Here is a 17,326-nt window from a genome sequence, read left to right as displayed (position 1 = left end):
ATGTTAAGATATTACATTTTGAGTAAAATTTAAAAAAATCATGCTTTTTTTTATTCCAAATTTTTACTTTATATTATATATACGGCGGCTACCGTAACCGAATGAATTGGAGCGTGACTACCATTCGGAAGTGCGTAGATGTGAATCTCCGTGCATGAAACATCAAAATGATAGAAAAAGTGTTTTCTATTAGCGGTCGCTTCTCGACAGCCAATTGCAAACCATATCTTGCGTTCGGAGTCGGCTTAAATTGTAGGTCCCTCCATTTGTGGAACAGTAACAAGACTCACGCCACAAATAGGAGGAGGAGCTTGGCCAAACACTCAAAAAGGGTTTAAGAGCCAATTATTTATATTATTATTACTTACAAGACGCACGCCGCATATAGGAGAGGTAGCTTGGCCAAGCACTCAAAAAGGGTTTAAGCGCCAATTATTTATATTACTAATAAACATTTTTCAAATTTTTAAATTAAAATATTGAACGCAATAGCGGTAATTTTTTAATCGCTTAAATGCCTCATACATCTTGTATACTTCGTAATTTTATACCCTCGAAAACAATCTGTCGAAATGTATATGAAATCTCTGTATGCGTTAGTTAATGGGTTGATTTAAGCTCGATACTTAAACTTCAACGCTTAGACGAAATCCCTAAAATATTATATTAACAAAAAATGTAAACTTCTAAATACCGAATTTGAAAATTTATTGTAAATACCCTTTTTATCTATTTACTATAATAATTGGCTGAGTGTACTATTGTGAATGAGTAAGTGGAGTGGATGCATCGCCCAATAACGTATCGCATGTTTGTATTTGTAAACAATCAATTTATAAATTAAGGCGATCTTGTATTTAATTACATCAAATGATATGTATAACATAAATAGAATTGCGGATAATATCACAGTTAAATCAGCCAAATATTGATGAAATAGACAATAAGCATTTTGAAATTGAAATGGATAATTTACAAATGCAACCTTGTAATGATGTTCGATCATTCACATTTGACGTTTTTCGTCATGGTTTGACTGGCAGAAAATACACACTTTCGGACTAGCTAGCCTCGGCCGAATTCGGAGTGGGAATGTTTTTCTCAAAATGGCGCTCGGACTGTGTAACAACGAGTAGACAGAATAGATGACGCGAAAAATTGAAAACTAACAAGTAAAAATTGATATTTTTGTGAAAAATATAGTTGAAAAGTCTACATAAGAACTTTCTTAATATCGGTTAAGTGGAATTTGAAACGCTGAACATCGAAAAGAGTGAAAATTAAAGATTTTTACGGAAACGTAGCATAACGAGTTGCAGGAGAACGCGACGAGTCACGCAAGGCGACAGCGTTGGGCAACGGCGCATAGAACGACCGGTCGAGCCGTTTTGCCGTGCAGCCACAACAGTCGTAATCCAGCTAGATACATAACGCAAGACAAAGTACACATTTGAGGTGCTCCACTGATTCGAATGCAGAGCGGGTGTCGGAGTAGTACGGGACAAGTGAAAAAAATCCCCAAAGTAGAAGTTTTCGCACTGCGCGTACATTACACCAATCGGAAGCGTAGCAAGTGCGTGTGGTTGTTGTATTGTTGTGGGGAAGCTTTGAAACCCAATCGGCATTGAAATTGTAGATAAAGCATTAGTATGCATGATTACTAAGTGTTTGAGGGGTTATGCGACAGAGTAGCACAATTTTGTACAGGCAATCTGTAGTTTGATTTTTAATGTGTGATAAAGAGACTCGTTGCTTTATTAAAGTTTTGGCGGTACTAAGACACTGTTTTTGTATGCAAATTTATTAGTACTGCCTGGTTAAAGGCAACAACCCCACAACAACATATGAACAACATGAATGTTTAAGCAAATCTAACAATCTAACAAATTTCCTTTGTAGTCTTTTAAACACGTACTATATAACCGTCTTGTAAAACAATATGGATCCCAATTCAAGCCCTTGGTCTTACGCTTATAATCGTATTGTGCCATCTGCCTCCAGTACTGGTTCTGCGGAAGATTTTCAGCATCCACACTTGGCGCCTGCACAATCCCTATTTCTACAAGCAGCGCATTCAGGCATAGCAGCTAGCTTTAATGCCGCTGCTGCTGGTAGCGGTAGTTTTGTGTCACCCTCACCAATCAGCGGATATAATCCGGTATTTCAACAAATCTACCATCATGCGGCCGCAGCTAGCGCGCAACCAAAACCAGCGCATTACGCCTCAAGTGCGGTTAATACGCCAGTTCGTCAAATTCAAATCCCATCGACGTTAGACAAACAATTGACGAATTTTCAAAATCAAGCCGCTGTTGCTGTTGTATCATCTGCTGCAGCAGCTGCAGCAAATAATGCTGCTTCTAATTATTATGGTGAAAATTCCTCGTCAAGCGGTGCTTCCCCATCGCCTACAACATCCGCAATTACATCAACAACGCTCAGTTGGAATGCGCCGATGATATCAAATACGTTCTTGGCAATGCAACAACAGCAGCAGCAGCAACAGCAAACACAACAACAGCAACATCAACAGCAGCAGGCACAACAGCAACAATTGAATTTAGTGGCGGAGAAGGTGGTGAGTAGTATGTTGGACAGTTTTGTCTTAAGTCCATATAGAAGTCTTTATAATCGATCCATTTCTAAGGGCTCAGTTTTGGCATTTGCTTTTTGGTTACATTTGTTTACTCTCTTTGATGTACTAAAATATTTGGGATACAGGTGTAGAATGTGGGATGTGCTATAACCTTTTCCATAATAATAAATGAAAAAGTGCACAATGATTTTTTTACGACAAGTCTTGCACAATTTTAATAGTAAGGTGGGGATGAACATCTTGAATTTATAGACTTATAAACATAAAGATGTTGGAGGAGCTTTGCTGTTAGAATTTTGAATTTGTATGCCTCTGTTTTTAACATACTAAATGCTATGTAGGTAAATAATCGAAAAAAAAGTGGTTGTGTCCACTTGATTTGTGAATTTTTGTAAAAATAATTTTAAAGTTAAATTTTAATTTAAAAATTTTGAAAACAACATATTTTGGGTTGTCTAAGAAGATAGGCAAAAAATTCCTGATAGAAGTTTTTAATTTAATATTAATTAATGTGTTTTACATCGTATCCAAAAAAAAACTACGTTTGAGAGGTGACATAGTATTGTAGATTGAACTGTGAGAACCTGTATAAAAGCAGCTCTTAAATAGAGTTGAACTAATGAAAAATAATATAAATAAAATAAAATTGCTGGCCACTACATATCCATGTATCAAAACGGCGCTTCAGTTCTACCTGACCAAATTGTTGATTTAATGAAACTGCAATTAATCAAATGCATTAAAGCCTAAACCACGGGACAAAACCTAATGGAACTTTTAGTAAAATATTTATTACATTCGACAATAATGTACGAAATATTTTGTGTACGAAGGGAGCTGAAGCCGCTCACAATGTTGCAACAACATTAACATGCCTGATAAATGTTTGGGGAATCCAGCTGACGCGATAGACCTTGGCCGGATCATTCCGGTAAGGTAATGCAAGCAATTTAAGTGACCCGAATTGATTAGCGTAAACTAAGAGAGTTTGGTCGGAATCAGTTAGTTCAATAAAGTCCGTTAAAACAACTTTAAATGTGCTCAAATCTGTTACCGAATTTCATAGGCAACCCAAAATTTGTTTTGACACATAGTAAGAAAGGTCCACAAGTGGTCCACACATCTGCCATCAAATCAGCTTCTGGTAGACTCTGAAAACTTCTTTTAATGCATCTTTGGCATCGCACAAGTATACATATTTTATCATAAATATAATATTCACCAAAAACTCAAAAATTTCTAACATCCTCTACAATCACAAACACATCTAAACAACAGCAAAATAAAATTTGAATTGAATTCTTGCGACGCGTGTGTTGCACATTTTCAGCAAATCAAACAGGAGAAACCAGCCGATTTAAAGGCTTATAATGACATAATTATTTATCAGACACAACTGCAACAGCAACAACAGCTGCAACAGCAACAGCAGCAGCAGCAAGAAGAAGCAAATGCTGCATTAGACAACGATGGTGAAATGTACTATACCATTGATGGTAAAAACTTTAAAATTGTACGCAAAGGGCAACAACAACAAGTTATACAAGTTGAACAAATGCAACAGAATGATGTAAATGATACATATGCTGCTGGCAGCACAACACCAGCCCTTACAGTTGCAGTTGATAATGCAGTGTCACCTCAAGTAATCGTCTATAAGACGGGTGGTGGAGGTGCAGAATCGCCAGCCTTGCGGCGGAACGTTGCAGGTGCAGGCTCACCCGCATCAGCAGCCACTGTGGCCTATTCGTCTGTGATACAAAGTACACCGCCACAACAGCAACAGCTGCAACAACAGCAACACGTTTCTGCGTGTTGGACTAAAATCGAAGATACCAATGGTTCGAACGATGGTGGTGCTAGCACAGAAGATGTGAAAAATGTGTTGCAGCTGCAAGTGAAGCAGGAGAATCGTCAATTGGGCTACGTAGCTGACAACGAAGTAGGTGAAAGTTTGATATTTAACTTGCCACCTGGGCTGGAAATTAAACAAACGCTTTATAACCCAAATACGGGTACTACCATTGGTAATGCAACAGTGTTGCAGCATACACAACAACAGCAGCAGCAACAACACTTGCTTGCACAACAAAGTTTGTACAATAATAATCAGAAATTGCAACAGCAACAACAACAACAAGTCGAAAAGCAACGGCGCCAGCATATGGTAGCAAATATGCTGGTGTCGCCAACGGCTACTAATAATCAGCAGCAACAACAGCAGCAAACCGCCGTCGCGCAACAGCAGCAGCAACCACAAACTCAATCTTCCCAATCGTCACAGATTCAAATCATACCCAAGGTTTGTATTTTATGATTTTCGATTTGTATATTTTCTTGAAGCCTTTTGTTAAATTGTTCCCTACATTCTCTGCATCTTTGACGCGCTTTAATTTTATTTGATTATTATTATTTTTTTTTTTTTTGCCAAATCCTTGATTTGCATAGTTGACCTTTCTTTGTCGTTTGCTTTTAACATCTAACACTGAAAAGTTGCTAATACTTTACGCACTCATCGTATTTTATTTATGCATAAATTTTTATTAAACCATTCGAAAGTTTTTAAAAGTGGAACAACAACAATGAAGTTTAAAGTTTAAGAGTTGAGTAGTCGAATTTGAATTATCATGAAATAAATGTCACATGAAAAATTGTATAAGTCAAAACAAAAAATAAAGCGTCTGATTTGCAACAATAAAAACATCTGTGGCTGTTTACTAACAATACGAAAATGTTATCTACATATACTTAACATAGAACTTCATCATTGCATTCCCTTCTGTACAAGTATTATGAGGGAAATAGCTTTTCTTTGCTGCATAATGCGAATGTTTATTATTTAACTAACTGTAATATTAATATTACACAATCACGTTTTTGAATAGTTAAAATGCAAATGCTCGCTGAAAATTAATTTTGAAAAAAGTAACAATAATGTTAATTAACAATAGCAACAATTTGTGTTTTTAAAAGTGGGCAATTTCTTCATATCTCTGAATGTTGAAAATTATTGAAAGTCATAAAACTATGTTCTCAAAAGTGTTAACACTTACAAATACAGACATTACTTCACATGAAATATGTAAAATGAAAATAAGAAAAAAGCTAAAACTGTAATGGCAATTCGTAGTAGTTACAATAGATTTAGAATACTTATACATTTGTATAAACATTTGACATTTTCGAAGCAAGAGCTATTCTCATTTTCTATAAATTTAGACGCTTTGCTTAAAAATTTGCAACAATTATTTAAAATTTACCTACAAAAACAAATTCATCTAAAAAATAATGTGCAAGGTTTTAATACTCGATTTAATTTTTATTTTCCACATTAAAAATCATTGTTTCTTTATTTGACAATTTCCCGTGCACATTTCGTGACGCCAGCCCACATGCACATACATTTAATACTAAAATTGTTTTGTTTTTTTTTTTTCTAACCCGTACTTCTTCATTAGTTTGCTATTATTTCTGTTATCATTTTTCTGTAATATTTGCATTTCAGTTCCTTAATTCCTTTAGTGTTGCTTCCTTCTCTCACATGTAACCGATTTTTATTTCTGTTTAACAAAAGGGAGTGAAACTAAACAAACCGAATTGTATGTATTTGAACCTGTGACGTTTATTTCCAAACTTTTGAGGAAGATACGCGTAAGAATGCTGCTATAAAAACACATATTGTATGCCTTTTTGCCATATTGAAAGCCCCAGATGCAAATATTCTTAGACTGCAATTGATGGTTTTTTTGTATTTTCCACTCGATCCTTATGTTACCTTTGCATTTGCGCTGTTTTGTATTTAATTATAGTTTACAGGAATATATGTAATCCAACCGATTTGAGAACTTGAACGGTTAACGGTAAATCTGTAAAATGTCTAAATATGTATCCTTGTGAGTTGTGGAGAAGCGGGGAAAGGACTTAGTGTCGTCTGTAGAGAAATTGAGCTTTTAAGTGAAGGTAGTATTAAGTGACAATCATAGTTGCAAATCTGTAAAATCTATAATAAGCATTTGTGTAAAAATGGTTGAAAATCATGTTATATACTGATTGTGTGCTTCCAGAGTTTTTAGATAAGATTATAGCTTTAGTGTTTTCAAATTGTTGCCGAACACTTCTCATAAGTTAATTCCAATAAGTTAACGTTTGCTCTAAATTACTAAATTGTTAGCTTTTTTTCTAAATTTCACAAAAACTCATTTCTATTTATTCTAAAATATTTGAACACTCCATTTTGCTTGATTTATTTCATTTTTTTTTTAACAAATTTATCCCTTAAAAGTAATTGCGCATCTCTTGCATTTATTAAATTTATTAAAATTGTCATTTATCTGTTTCGGCAGCATATAAATATCTACATTTCATAATAAGTAGCACACTGGGGGTTTACGCCGCTATTTTTCCCGCAATTTTCATCAAACTTTCCGTTTTTGAGATTTTTGTTTCGCTATTTCTTTCTATGTAACACCAAAAATTAAATAAACAAAAAAAAATTTTTTCTTTATTCAGAATTTATTTTACTATAATAAGAGTTTTCTTCCAGTTCGTTAATAAAATTGTTCTGTTTTCTTTTCTCTTTTGCAGGTTGAAGTGGAACAGCCAAAACAGCTGCCTTCAAAGCCAGCCAAAACGCCGCGCAAGCGTCAGCCGAAAAAGACGCTTGTCACCAATGATTATGCTACGGTACGCAGCCCTCAGCAGGATGTTGTGCAGCACCAACAACAGCAAACACAGCAGCACCATCAGCAGCAGCAACAACAGCAGACGCAACAGCAGCAACAACAGCAGCAGCAGCAGCAACAACAAGCTACATACTATGATTTTAACAGTAAATGGAATACGCCACTGAAGATCGAGAATAATACGCCGTCACCGGTAGCGCAGACGCCCGCCATTAGCATACCAACGTATGTGAATCCACACACCGCACAACAGCAGCAGCAGCACCAGCAACAGCAACAACAGCAGCAACAGCAAGTGCAACAGCAGCAGCAGCAACAGCAACAAGTCGCCGCACAACAACAGCAACAAATACCACAACCGGCGCATATGCAATCATCACAGGCGCAATCACAAGCGCATCTAACGAATTTATCTTCGTATTACTCGAGCACATTTCCACAACAAATTGCTTCACAGTACTCGGCATGCATGCAACAGAATGCCGCAACCGCAGGCGCCATACAACATACGCTTTATAATCTCAATCAGCAGCAGCAACAGCAGCCGCCGCAGCCCATGCAACAGTCACCGCAGCAGCAGCAGCAGCCGCAGCAGCAACAACAACAACAACAACCGCAGCCACAACCGCCGCCGCAGCAAGCACCGGCGCAACATCATCAACAGGCACCCCAACAGCCACAACAACAGCAGCCCAGCGCGGAAGCAACGGCGGTTGTGAATGATCCAAGCAATAAAGTGATTGTGCCCAATATCGAAGAGGAGTTGGATTTTCTAACTGACGCGATAGCGCCAAAGCAGGGCTTTGCGAACTCGTCTTCAAACGTGAACAACAGCAATGGGCGCAGTGCCACCAATTTTGGCATACGCCATCCGGCAAATGAGGGACAAAGTGCTGGTAGCACACCCGTGGCCAGCGTGGTTACAAATAACGGCTTGGCTGGCGTAGCGACGAGTACATCTTTAGCTAACAGTGTGGTAACGCCAGGTAGCGAACGTAAGCCGGTTGTAGGCACTTCGATCGGCGAGAAGAAAACCCAATTCATGGACAGCTATTTGAAGTTCCTTCAAGGTGAGCGTGACGATTCACCACCACCGGCTGTAGTGAAAAGCGGCCGCAAGCTGAACTATCAACGTTCGCCGAGTGGCAATACCGCGAAACGTGCAAAACCGGGCAATGGGAATAGCGATGATACAGCAAATGCTGCTGCTGCTACAGGCCAAACGAATGAGCAACCAGCGAACCCACAGCAAGGCGCCGTTGTTGACGAACAAACCGCTGGTTTAACGGGAGACGACGCACATCGCATTAAAATACTCTCACAAACGCAAATATTGCCGAAGAAGCGACCACAAGCTCACATGGCAGCCGCAGCGGCAGCTGCTGCCGCAGCCGAAACATCAGCAGCAGCAACGGCAAGCACTGCATCGGTTATTCAACATCCACCCGAACAGCAGCAGCAAATACAACAACATCAGCAACAGCAGCAGCAATCATTCCGGCCGTACGGTCAACAGCATCCAACACAAGCACAGCCACAACCGCAGCAGGCACAGCAACATCCACAACAACAGCAGCAGCAGCAGCAGCAATACTGTGCACAATTGGGCTTCAGCGGTGGCGGCGGCGGCAGCAGTCAAGGTATGTTGCCTGACCAACAAAATTCCTCCAGTACTACCACTACTAGTAATACGATAGCACCCACCGCTGCCGCTGCTGCTGCAGCAGCTGCCGCTGGCGTAACGGCCGGTCATCATCATCCTTTAATAAATTTTCTGTGGCCTTGGCACTGATGAGCGCGACTGTGCGTTGTTGTGTTGCATATTTGCTGACTGGTTGATTAGTTAGCTGGTGGCGCATGCGCAGTCGGAAGCTGAGAAGGTGAAGACAAAATGTACACAAGCGCGTGGATGTGGTGCGAAAATGCTCACGCTCACACACGCACAATCTTTTTCTCTTTCTCGACCACAATTTGAGTGGAAAAGAGACGCAGCTGCTCAAACGCGAACGCTCCCATGCTCGTTCGCGCGCAAACAAAACAATTGTGAACAACCAAAAACCGAACGACCGGTTGCAGTTTGAAGCGTTCTAATTTTCTGTTAGCAAACAAAAAATTCAAAAATTATTAAAATCAAAATTAAAGGCAGCAATAATGATTTGTTACAATACATATATAATAGAAAAGAAAAGAAAAAAAATACCAGTTGATAAAATCGAATTACATAAGTATTTTTGACAAAAGATGCAGCAAAGAAACAAAAGTTCTTACTAAAAAAACATTTTGTGTTTTTATTTCCCAACAAGATGGATAAAGCATTTCTATGCATGCAAAATGGGATGTTACCTCATAAATTACATTGTTCACTATAATCGCTCTAGCATTGAAAAAAACAGCAAACAAAAAATCTGTAGCCTTCAATTAAAATTGGTTATGTTAATTGAAGAACCAGAATGAAATAATGATTTTTCACAACACCTTTCCTATGGTCAGCAGAGTGCGCGCGAACGAGCGATTGGGGAGGAAATTCTCTTATTCACTTATTTCACTTTCGACAGCGTCCGGGTCACAGACGAACGATAATGCGTTCGGTGTTCAGTCGCCATCATGGTCAAAGCCACAAAACATAACTACTCACATTTAAAATATAACTCGCACTTCTTTAAATACGCACACACTCACTTTTCTCCTATTACTCTTTCTAACACAGCTATAAGAACCCAAATACCTTTTAGAGTTATGAAAACTTCACTATGGATATAGAAGTTAGATTCGAAAGAATTTATGTTGTTTATAAAATTTAAAAAAAAATTTCATAGGTAAAAAAGCTTAAAATTAAACAAAGAAATGAAATGTATAAAGAGTGATGATCTAGCAATTTGTACATTATACGTAGATAGAATACATTTATATAAATTTTAAGAAACTTGGAAAGAATTTGTTTTCGAAAGTGTTAACCCTACGACGGGCAATAACAAAAATCTGGGAGATTTCTTGTTCGCAGAAGAGTACACTATGCCGTCGGGCGCAAATGCCATACCAACACCCACGGATGCAGTAGTAGTGGTAGTAATAGTAATAGGCCCTCAGCTGGATGTTAATCTTGCAGGTTGCGCTGGAGTAGTCAGAAATTCTTTTTACGCTTTTACCCTCTACTGTTTCGGAGAGCATTCACCAAGGCATACTAGTTTTGCTGTTATCCTTATGCAGTCCAAAAGCAGTGGAATAAAACATTTAAAAAATTCTCTATTTGCAAAGGTGTCTGTGGCGTGATCGAGCAGTCATTTCCCTCCCCCCATGATTATATCTAAAAACTCAACTTACATAGTAGGCATCATTTTGAGTTTAGTTAATTAAATTTGTCTTTTACATAGGTCACTCGCCTGGAAAATTCCCCAACTAATGAACTCGTTGAGATTCGTACGATTTCCATACATACATACATACATTGAAATAACGGAATTATCACAATTATCCATACTTCATATCACTCACACACACACATACATTTATAATCATCCATCATAATACACACTCACTCACTCATCCACTCACTCACGCACACTCACAAAAATTCATCTTGCTCCTTGCCATTGTATTACGGCCTGACTTGCCTCGTCTTTTAGATCCACTCACATTGCCGCCACGACGCGAGCAAGGTCTACGCAAAGCGAAACAGACCAGCATGCATGCCATGTTCATGAGCTCTGGCAGTGCTGGCGGCACTGGCGCTACGGGCTTGGCTGATAATGAAGATCAAGAGCCCGATGAATTTGCGGACTCGGACACAGATCCCGTGTGGACGCCACAAGAAGAGGATGTAAGTTGTGTGGTACACTTGGTTTTTTTTGCTTTCATACATTTTTGTATTCATTTGTGTGGTTTTAGAGCGATGAAGGCGGCAGAAATTATCGCCGAAAATCATCGCGTCGCAATAAGAGCGCACCACGCAAGTCAAACTACAATCAGCCGTCAGAGCAACAGCAGCAGCAGCCACAAACGCCACTTAATCAAGTACAACAACAACAACAGCAGCAACAACAACAACAACAGCCACAGCAGCAGCAACAGCAGGCTCAGCAGCAACAAAATGTTGATGGCTATACGCCGAATAAGGCCAATGCATCTTCGTATGCCAATGCTACGCACGATGCGGATAATTTTAAGGTATAATAATAATATAAAATAATAATTATAAATAACTCAAGGTGGGCGAAACTGCCTTCGTTGGGCATCTTTTTTAAAACCTTCGGTTGGGCACCCTAGACCCGGCTCTTATTCGAGCATCATTTTTAAAAGGTTATGTCCATAAATCGATAGAAAATTAAATTTTAGGAAGCTACCTGAAAGCTCAAGTCGTTAGAGAAATAGAATAGAATTAGAAATATGTACAATTCACGGCCAGAGTCGAAAAGCGCTCAGACCCGGGTGCCAAACGGTGAGTTAATCTTACACAACATTTTTTTACGAAGTAAGGCATTCTTTTAAGAACTATTTTTTCAGAAAAACATTTTTTGCTTTGAGATTCGTGCAAGAACGAAAGCTTTGTGCAAAAAAAAAAAATTATTAGTGAACTGTGTTATTTCAAAATCGTGTAAAAAGAGAGTTGGGTGTATTCAAGTTTAAAAGTGGCTGAAAATTCGAGTTAATTTTTAATATTTTTTTTTTGTTTTTGTTGACGAAGTAAAACATTTTCTTCCATTCAGACGAATATGCGATTTTTTTTTATATGGAAGAAAATGCGCAACACCGTAAAAAAAATTGTTTTCATAAATCGATTGGAATTTTGACCGCCACTGTATATAAGTAGACCTTCTTTGTGGAACTTAAAATTAAAAATTTTGGTAAACATTAAAAATTTTAGTCAAAATTAAACAAATAAATCCGTTATATTTGCGTAAAATTTTGGGGCAAATGACTTGAAACAATTTTATGGTCGATATTTAGCTGCTGGGCGATGCTACGACTACTAGCATGCCATCAATTTCGATTATTTGTGTGATTTTTAACGACATTACCCCTAACCTCGAAAATGCCTGAGCGGCATCCCATAATTGCACGTAATTAGCTGTTATAGTTACAATTACAGCGGCCTGGCTTGTATTTTCGCTTTTATCAAAGAAAAACTGTAAAATGTACCAAATTGTCTCTTTGTTGACTTCTATTGTTAACACCCTGTAGCTCACAACTGAATGGAACATAGATGCTAGATACCAGGTTTGCTCATTAGTTATGTTGAAAAAAAATTTTGAAGGGAACTTTGGATTCTACGTTATTCGTTTTGTGTTTCACAAATTTTAGCTTTAGCGTAGTGAAATAAAAAACGAATGACGTAGAATCCAAAGTTCCCCTCAAAAATTTTTTTTCACCATACCTAACGAATGACGTCGGAATATATTTGTCAAATTCGCTCAGAGCCGAACCATGTGAATGGAACAAGCCAAAAACAGCAAAAGAAATTTGTTTAGCGTGCAATGTCGTCTTAACAACGAGCGTAAGCCTTAAACTGTTTGATCGATACTTTACGAGTTATCGATCATTACAGCCATCTACCGAGAAAATAGTGGATTTCTTTTTCCCCAAACAAATATAACCCCCTAAACGGCCGTGATGTTGTAGCAGCACCAAATATTTTCCATAAATTTTGGCAAATTGTGCTGAAATGACTTTCTTGTGGGTCTGATATAAACCGGCTCGTGCCGTTAACGTAAATTCGCCCGGAGTTTTTTTCCTCAACCTCTATTTTTTTTGGTACTTAATTTCTACTTCTTTCACAGACCGGTGATTTTATTGTTCTACGTTCGGATTTGGTCAACGATTGGCCCATAATTTGGCAAGTGGACACTCAATGCATTCTACAAAAATATGAGCCATTCTGTCAGAATGGTAAAATGTTTTATCGCAACATGTCAATGGTGCGTTAGTGGCTTATAAGTCGTAACTTTTAATATTTATCTACATATTTACGTGTTTCGTTTTTTGTATATCCCAGTATTCGTCTTGGAATCTTGATTCAAAGAAGCTGTATGTTAAGGCGCCTGTGCGCATACAAGTACAATCGCACAAAGAGACTATAGTAGAATTTATGCGTTCCGAGTTGTTAGCCGATGATACCGAACAATTCATTGAGAAAATTATGGAGGATTATTTGCGTTATCGTGATAATTTTGAAATCTACATACAAACAATGATATCGCAAGTGCTGGATCCCAGTTTTTTCTTGGAAATAACCAGAGAAAAGGGTGAGTACACCGATTGAGTGCCACTAAAAATGCCTATGAATAACGATGCTGGTTGAAATTAACTTAAAATAGGATTAAAGTTTTGTATATTTAAAAATATTGGCGTTAATTTCCATTTCACAATTTTGCCTTAGATGAATACTTTCTGGGTAGCGTGCGTATCATCGATAGCATTATGGACAATTGTAAACGTAAACTACTCTCAATTACACCCTGGACGCGCAGTATTATCGTTTCAATTGAAACGTACCCGAAATGCCATGTATTCACTGAGTGGGGTCAAAATAACTTGACACAAAAGAATTGCGGTGGTTGTCATCAGCCAGGCATATCGGTGCGTTTCCTGCTCTTTGGCAATCCCTATCATGCCAACACCATGCAACCGGTGCCAGTTGATACGCGTTTGGCTTGTGAGAAGGTATGGCGGAAAATGACAATTTTTTTTCATTAACAAAAAATACTAAATTTAAACTCTTTTTTTTTATTGTTTACCTAGGACATACTCTTATGTCGCATTTGTGCCGCGCGTGCTGACATTTTCCATAAGATTGCGCATGAAAAGTATAATTTGTATATACACTGTTCGAGACGTGTTGCCGAGCAACAACAGGAATATCCGGGTAAATCGTCTACGGAAATTTTAAATGATCTACTCGCCGAACACAACTGGGTGGATGAGGTAAGTGATTATGCGTGTTTTGCTAAATAAATGCGCTCACCTGGGGACGAGATTTGTTTGTTTAGCTTATGTACTTAGTCTTGCCAAATTCGTAGAAAAAAGTTCCGTTATTTTTGCTTTTGTTCTTATGCAAATCTCGCTTGTTAACACTGGAGTGGGGGGCTAACGAAAATCGCATTGCAGTGATTGATTGCATTACAAAAATGTGGTAAATGTGCCAGTGAGATTTACGAATTGATGAAAAAAATGTAAATTTCGTGGTTGTTTATTTACCGCACAATCAATCGTTTTTCCCAAACGTCGTAAGTGACAGAGAGAAAAAGAAGAGGTCGTCTTCCGGTACCTCGAACCCGTGCAGCCATGAAGAGCCACGAGAAAGAATTCGCAGAAATCCCCTTGGAAAACAGAAACTCATGTCCAGAGAAATGAATGTATCGACCAGATCCATATCAAGACTAATTAAAGATGATCTCCACATGAACGCCTTACGTCGCTCAACTGGTCATCTTTTCGCAAGGGGCTTGAGAAAAATTAAAATCGTCGGATGCAAGCAACTTCTTCGGTAGCACGCGGTCAACGGCCTTGAAATATTATTTTCACTGATAAAACAATTTTCGCTGTTGAAGAAGTTTTTACTACAGGATCCGGCACTCGAAGTGTAACCAATTAAAAAAAGCTACTTTCTTTCAATTCAAAGCAAAAAATGTGTGGATATAATACAAAATCTATGCTAAAACTTCTAAAGACGCGAAAAATGTTGTTCCAAGGGTTTAGCGTGGCCACCATCCAGCCTCTGTAATGACTTGGTGGGGAGTGTCTTGTAAAGGCGTTACATCTCTTTATTTATGCGAAAAAGGAGTTAAGACCGAGGCAAAAGTGTACCAGGAGCATGTCTCAGAAAGCGTGGTGAAGCAATTGCGCAGTACTCTCTTCAATGGAGAGCGTTGGATCTTCCAGCGAGATTCCGATCCAGCCCCTAAGGCAAAAACCACCCGGAAGTGGTTAAAAAGAATATTCTTGCGTTCATTGCCGCAGAAGATTGGCCGTCTGGAAGTCCAGTTCTGAATCCATTGGACTATAGTTTGTGTTCAAAATTGGAGAACCTGTCCTGTCGAAGGCCTCACAGAAATTTTGGGAGTCTCAAACAATCATTGGTTCGAGCAGTGACGTCAATATCCATGGAAACTGGAAACCGTGCGTGCTGCGGTAGCCGCTGCTCCTAATCGTTTGAAGCGTGGCGTAAAAGCAAATGGTGACCTTTTCGAATGAAAATTTAAACATTTTTTTTAATTCTTACATGATTAAATAAAACTAGCTTCATTAAAAAAAGTATTATAATTTCATATCTATAACGGGCTTAACTTGTAACAGAACTTATGGCAGGACTAGGTATATTGTTTTAAGCAAGCTTTTCTTTCCGATTTAGAGGTTAAGGGTAGTCAGAGAGGCCCGAAAAAATTATGATTTTCATTAATTTTTTTTGCTAGTCAATTGCCTTATTTTTCAAAAATTAAAACATAGCATTAATACATCACGTTTCGACTTGACTTAATTTCAAAAAAAAAAAAACATTAATAATTGTAAAAGTTATCACTGTTTGTGTGGAGCCCGTTTCTCCAGAATTCCCTTGCGGCGTTCATCACAAGTCCTTGGAGATTCAGCTAAAATTAATTGGGCAAGAGAAATAAGTTTCATTAATACATAATCTGGTGCCTGATCGAAGCATTTTTTTCAAAATTTACGATATAGCGGCCTCTGGAAATATATTTCAGATTTTCGAGAAAAAACCGACAATTGCGACAAGTGTATTTAGAAAAAATCGAAACTTTGAAAAAAAAAATCCTTCGATCAGGAACGAGTTTTTTTATGTTTTTCAAAAGCAGTATAATTTTTATTGAAATATACCAAGCGATTTTTAAGTTACAGTGATCGCCAGTTCAAGAAACATAGTTTTGAGAAAAACGCATAGCTACTTGCTCTCGAACGCTCTAGAGCGCTTGCGCACCCTTTGTTAATTTTCGAATAACTCGAAAAGTATTTGTCGGATTCATTTGAAAGTTTCACACAATATTTTTAAGATATTTTACTTTAAGAAAATGCAAAAAACTCAATTTTTTGAAAATTTTGACTACCCAATCCCCCTTAGTTGCATAGAAATTTATATTTACTTTCTCTCGCCTTTTTCACCTTTCTCCCTTGACAGTTGTTTCGAAATATGCGTAACTCCTGGGCCGAGGTCGAAAGCTTGGAGCGGCAGAAACGTTTTCGTGAAGTTTCGCAATAAGATATATTCACAATTACTTACACGCATACAAACCTTGCGTCATCGACTTGGAATTGGTGCTCACGTTCTGAACGAGTTCAGACAAAGATGCCGTGCAATAAACAGCTCAGCAAAAAGCTAACGAAATTCCTTATAAAATTCTAACTACACAAGCAAAACAACAAAACATAATTAACTATGGCAAAAGAAAACAAAAAACTAAAAAAAAAAAACATAAAAATATTCTTGTATCAACTGTTATTAGCAACATTTTTAGGCATGCTAATACAATAGTTCTCTAAAAAGGAAACAATGTTAAACGCTATGCAAAATACAAAAATACAAAAATATATAAATATTGAATAGCAGTTATTAAGTACGTACATACATACATATACTACACAAATACTATATACAGATAAGCATACAATATGAAGTTCGTTTAAGTGAAAGCAGACTAAGCAACCCTGCTTATGGCTAGCTATATATAAATTGGTTAACAAAATGCCACCCATAGTTTAAAATGATTTTTTTTACATAAATGTATATGTTTACAGTAGCCTAGCAAAGTAGTTTCCACAAATTTTTTATCGAGCTTAAGGTGTGATACTTATGTATGTAATAGAAATTGAATTGGTTTTTAATTTTTGATTGGGGAAAAATTAAATACTGCACTTTTAATAGCACTAAATTATCATTATTAGGCTACTGCGACCATTGCGACCAAAAGGTGTACTATATGTTGTGTAAAGGCTCCTGAGGTACCCTATATTTTAAGACTTTCTGAAAATTTTACCACATTCTCGGGTTTACTGTTCCATAATTTATATGGAAGCACGACAATACCAGCAAAAGGTGGTGTAGGCT

General features: G+C 37.8%; 1 protein-coding gene across 4 annotated transcripts; it reads left to right on the top strand.

Annotated features, from left to right (window-relative positions):
- Positions 1 to 1,035: 1,035 nt before the first annotated feature.
- LOC129242431 (putative uncharacterized protein DDB_G0271606) lies at positions 1,036 to 17,271 on the top strand. 4 transcript variants are annotated; one of them, XM_054879060.1, is made up of 11 exons: positions 1,036 to 1,172; positions 1,900 to 2,578; positions 3,927 to 4,898; positions 7,181 to 8,918; positions 10,902 to 11,095; positions 11,164 to 11,442; positions 13,053 to 13,190; positions 13,268 to 13,517; positions 13,652 to 13,935; positions 14,014 to 14,196; positions 16,400 to 17,271. In XM_054879060.1, the coding sequence occupies exons 2-11, from the start codon at positions 1,940 to 1,942 to the stop codon at positions 16,478 to 16,480; spliced, it is 4,758 nt and encodes a 1,585-aa protein (XP_054735035.1). In that variant the 5' UTR covers positions 1,036 to 1,172; positions 1,900 to 1,939; the 3' UTR covers positions 16,481 to 17,271. The 4 variants fall into 4 exon arrangements, with proteins under 4 accessions (XP_054735035.1, XP_054735033.1, XP_054735034.1 ...); XM_054879058.1 differs by having other exon boundaries at positions 1,036 to 1,573; XM_054879059.1 differs by having other exon boundaries at positions 1,036 to 2,578.
- Positions 17,272 to 17,326: the final 55 nt, after the last annotated feature.

The sequence above is a fragment of the Anastrepha obliqua genome, chromosome 3 (assembly GCF_027943255.1).
Source record: "Anastrepha obliqua isolate idAnaObli1 chromosome 3, idAnaObli1_1.0, whole genome shotgun sequence".
NCBI classification, from domain to species: Eukaryota; Metazoa; Arthropoda; class Insecta; order Diptera; family Tephritidae; genus Anastrepha; species Anastrepha obliqua.
This window is presented reverse-complemented; position numbering and strand designations above follow the sequence as displayed.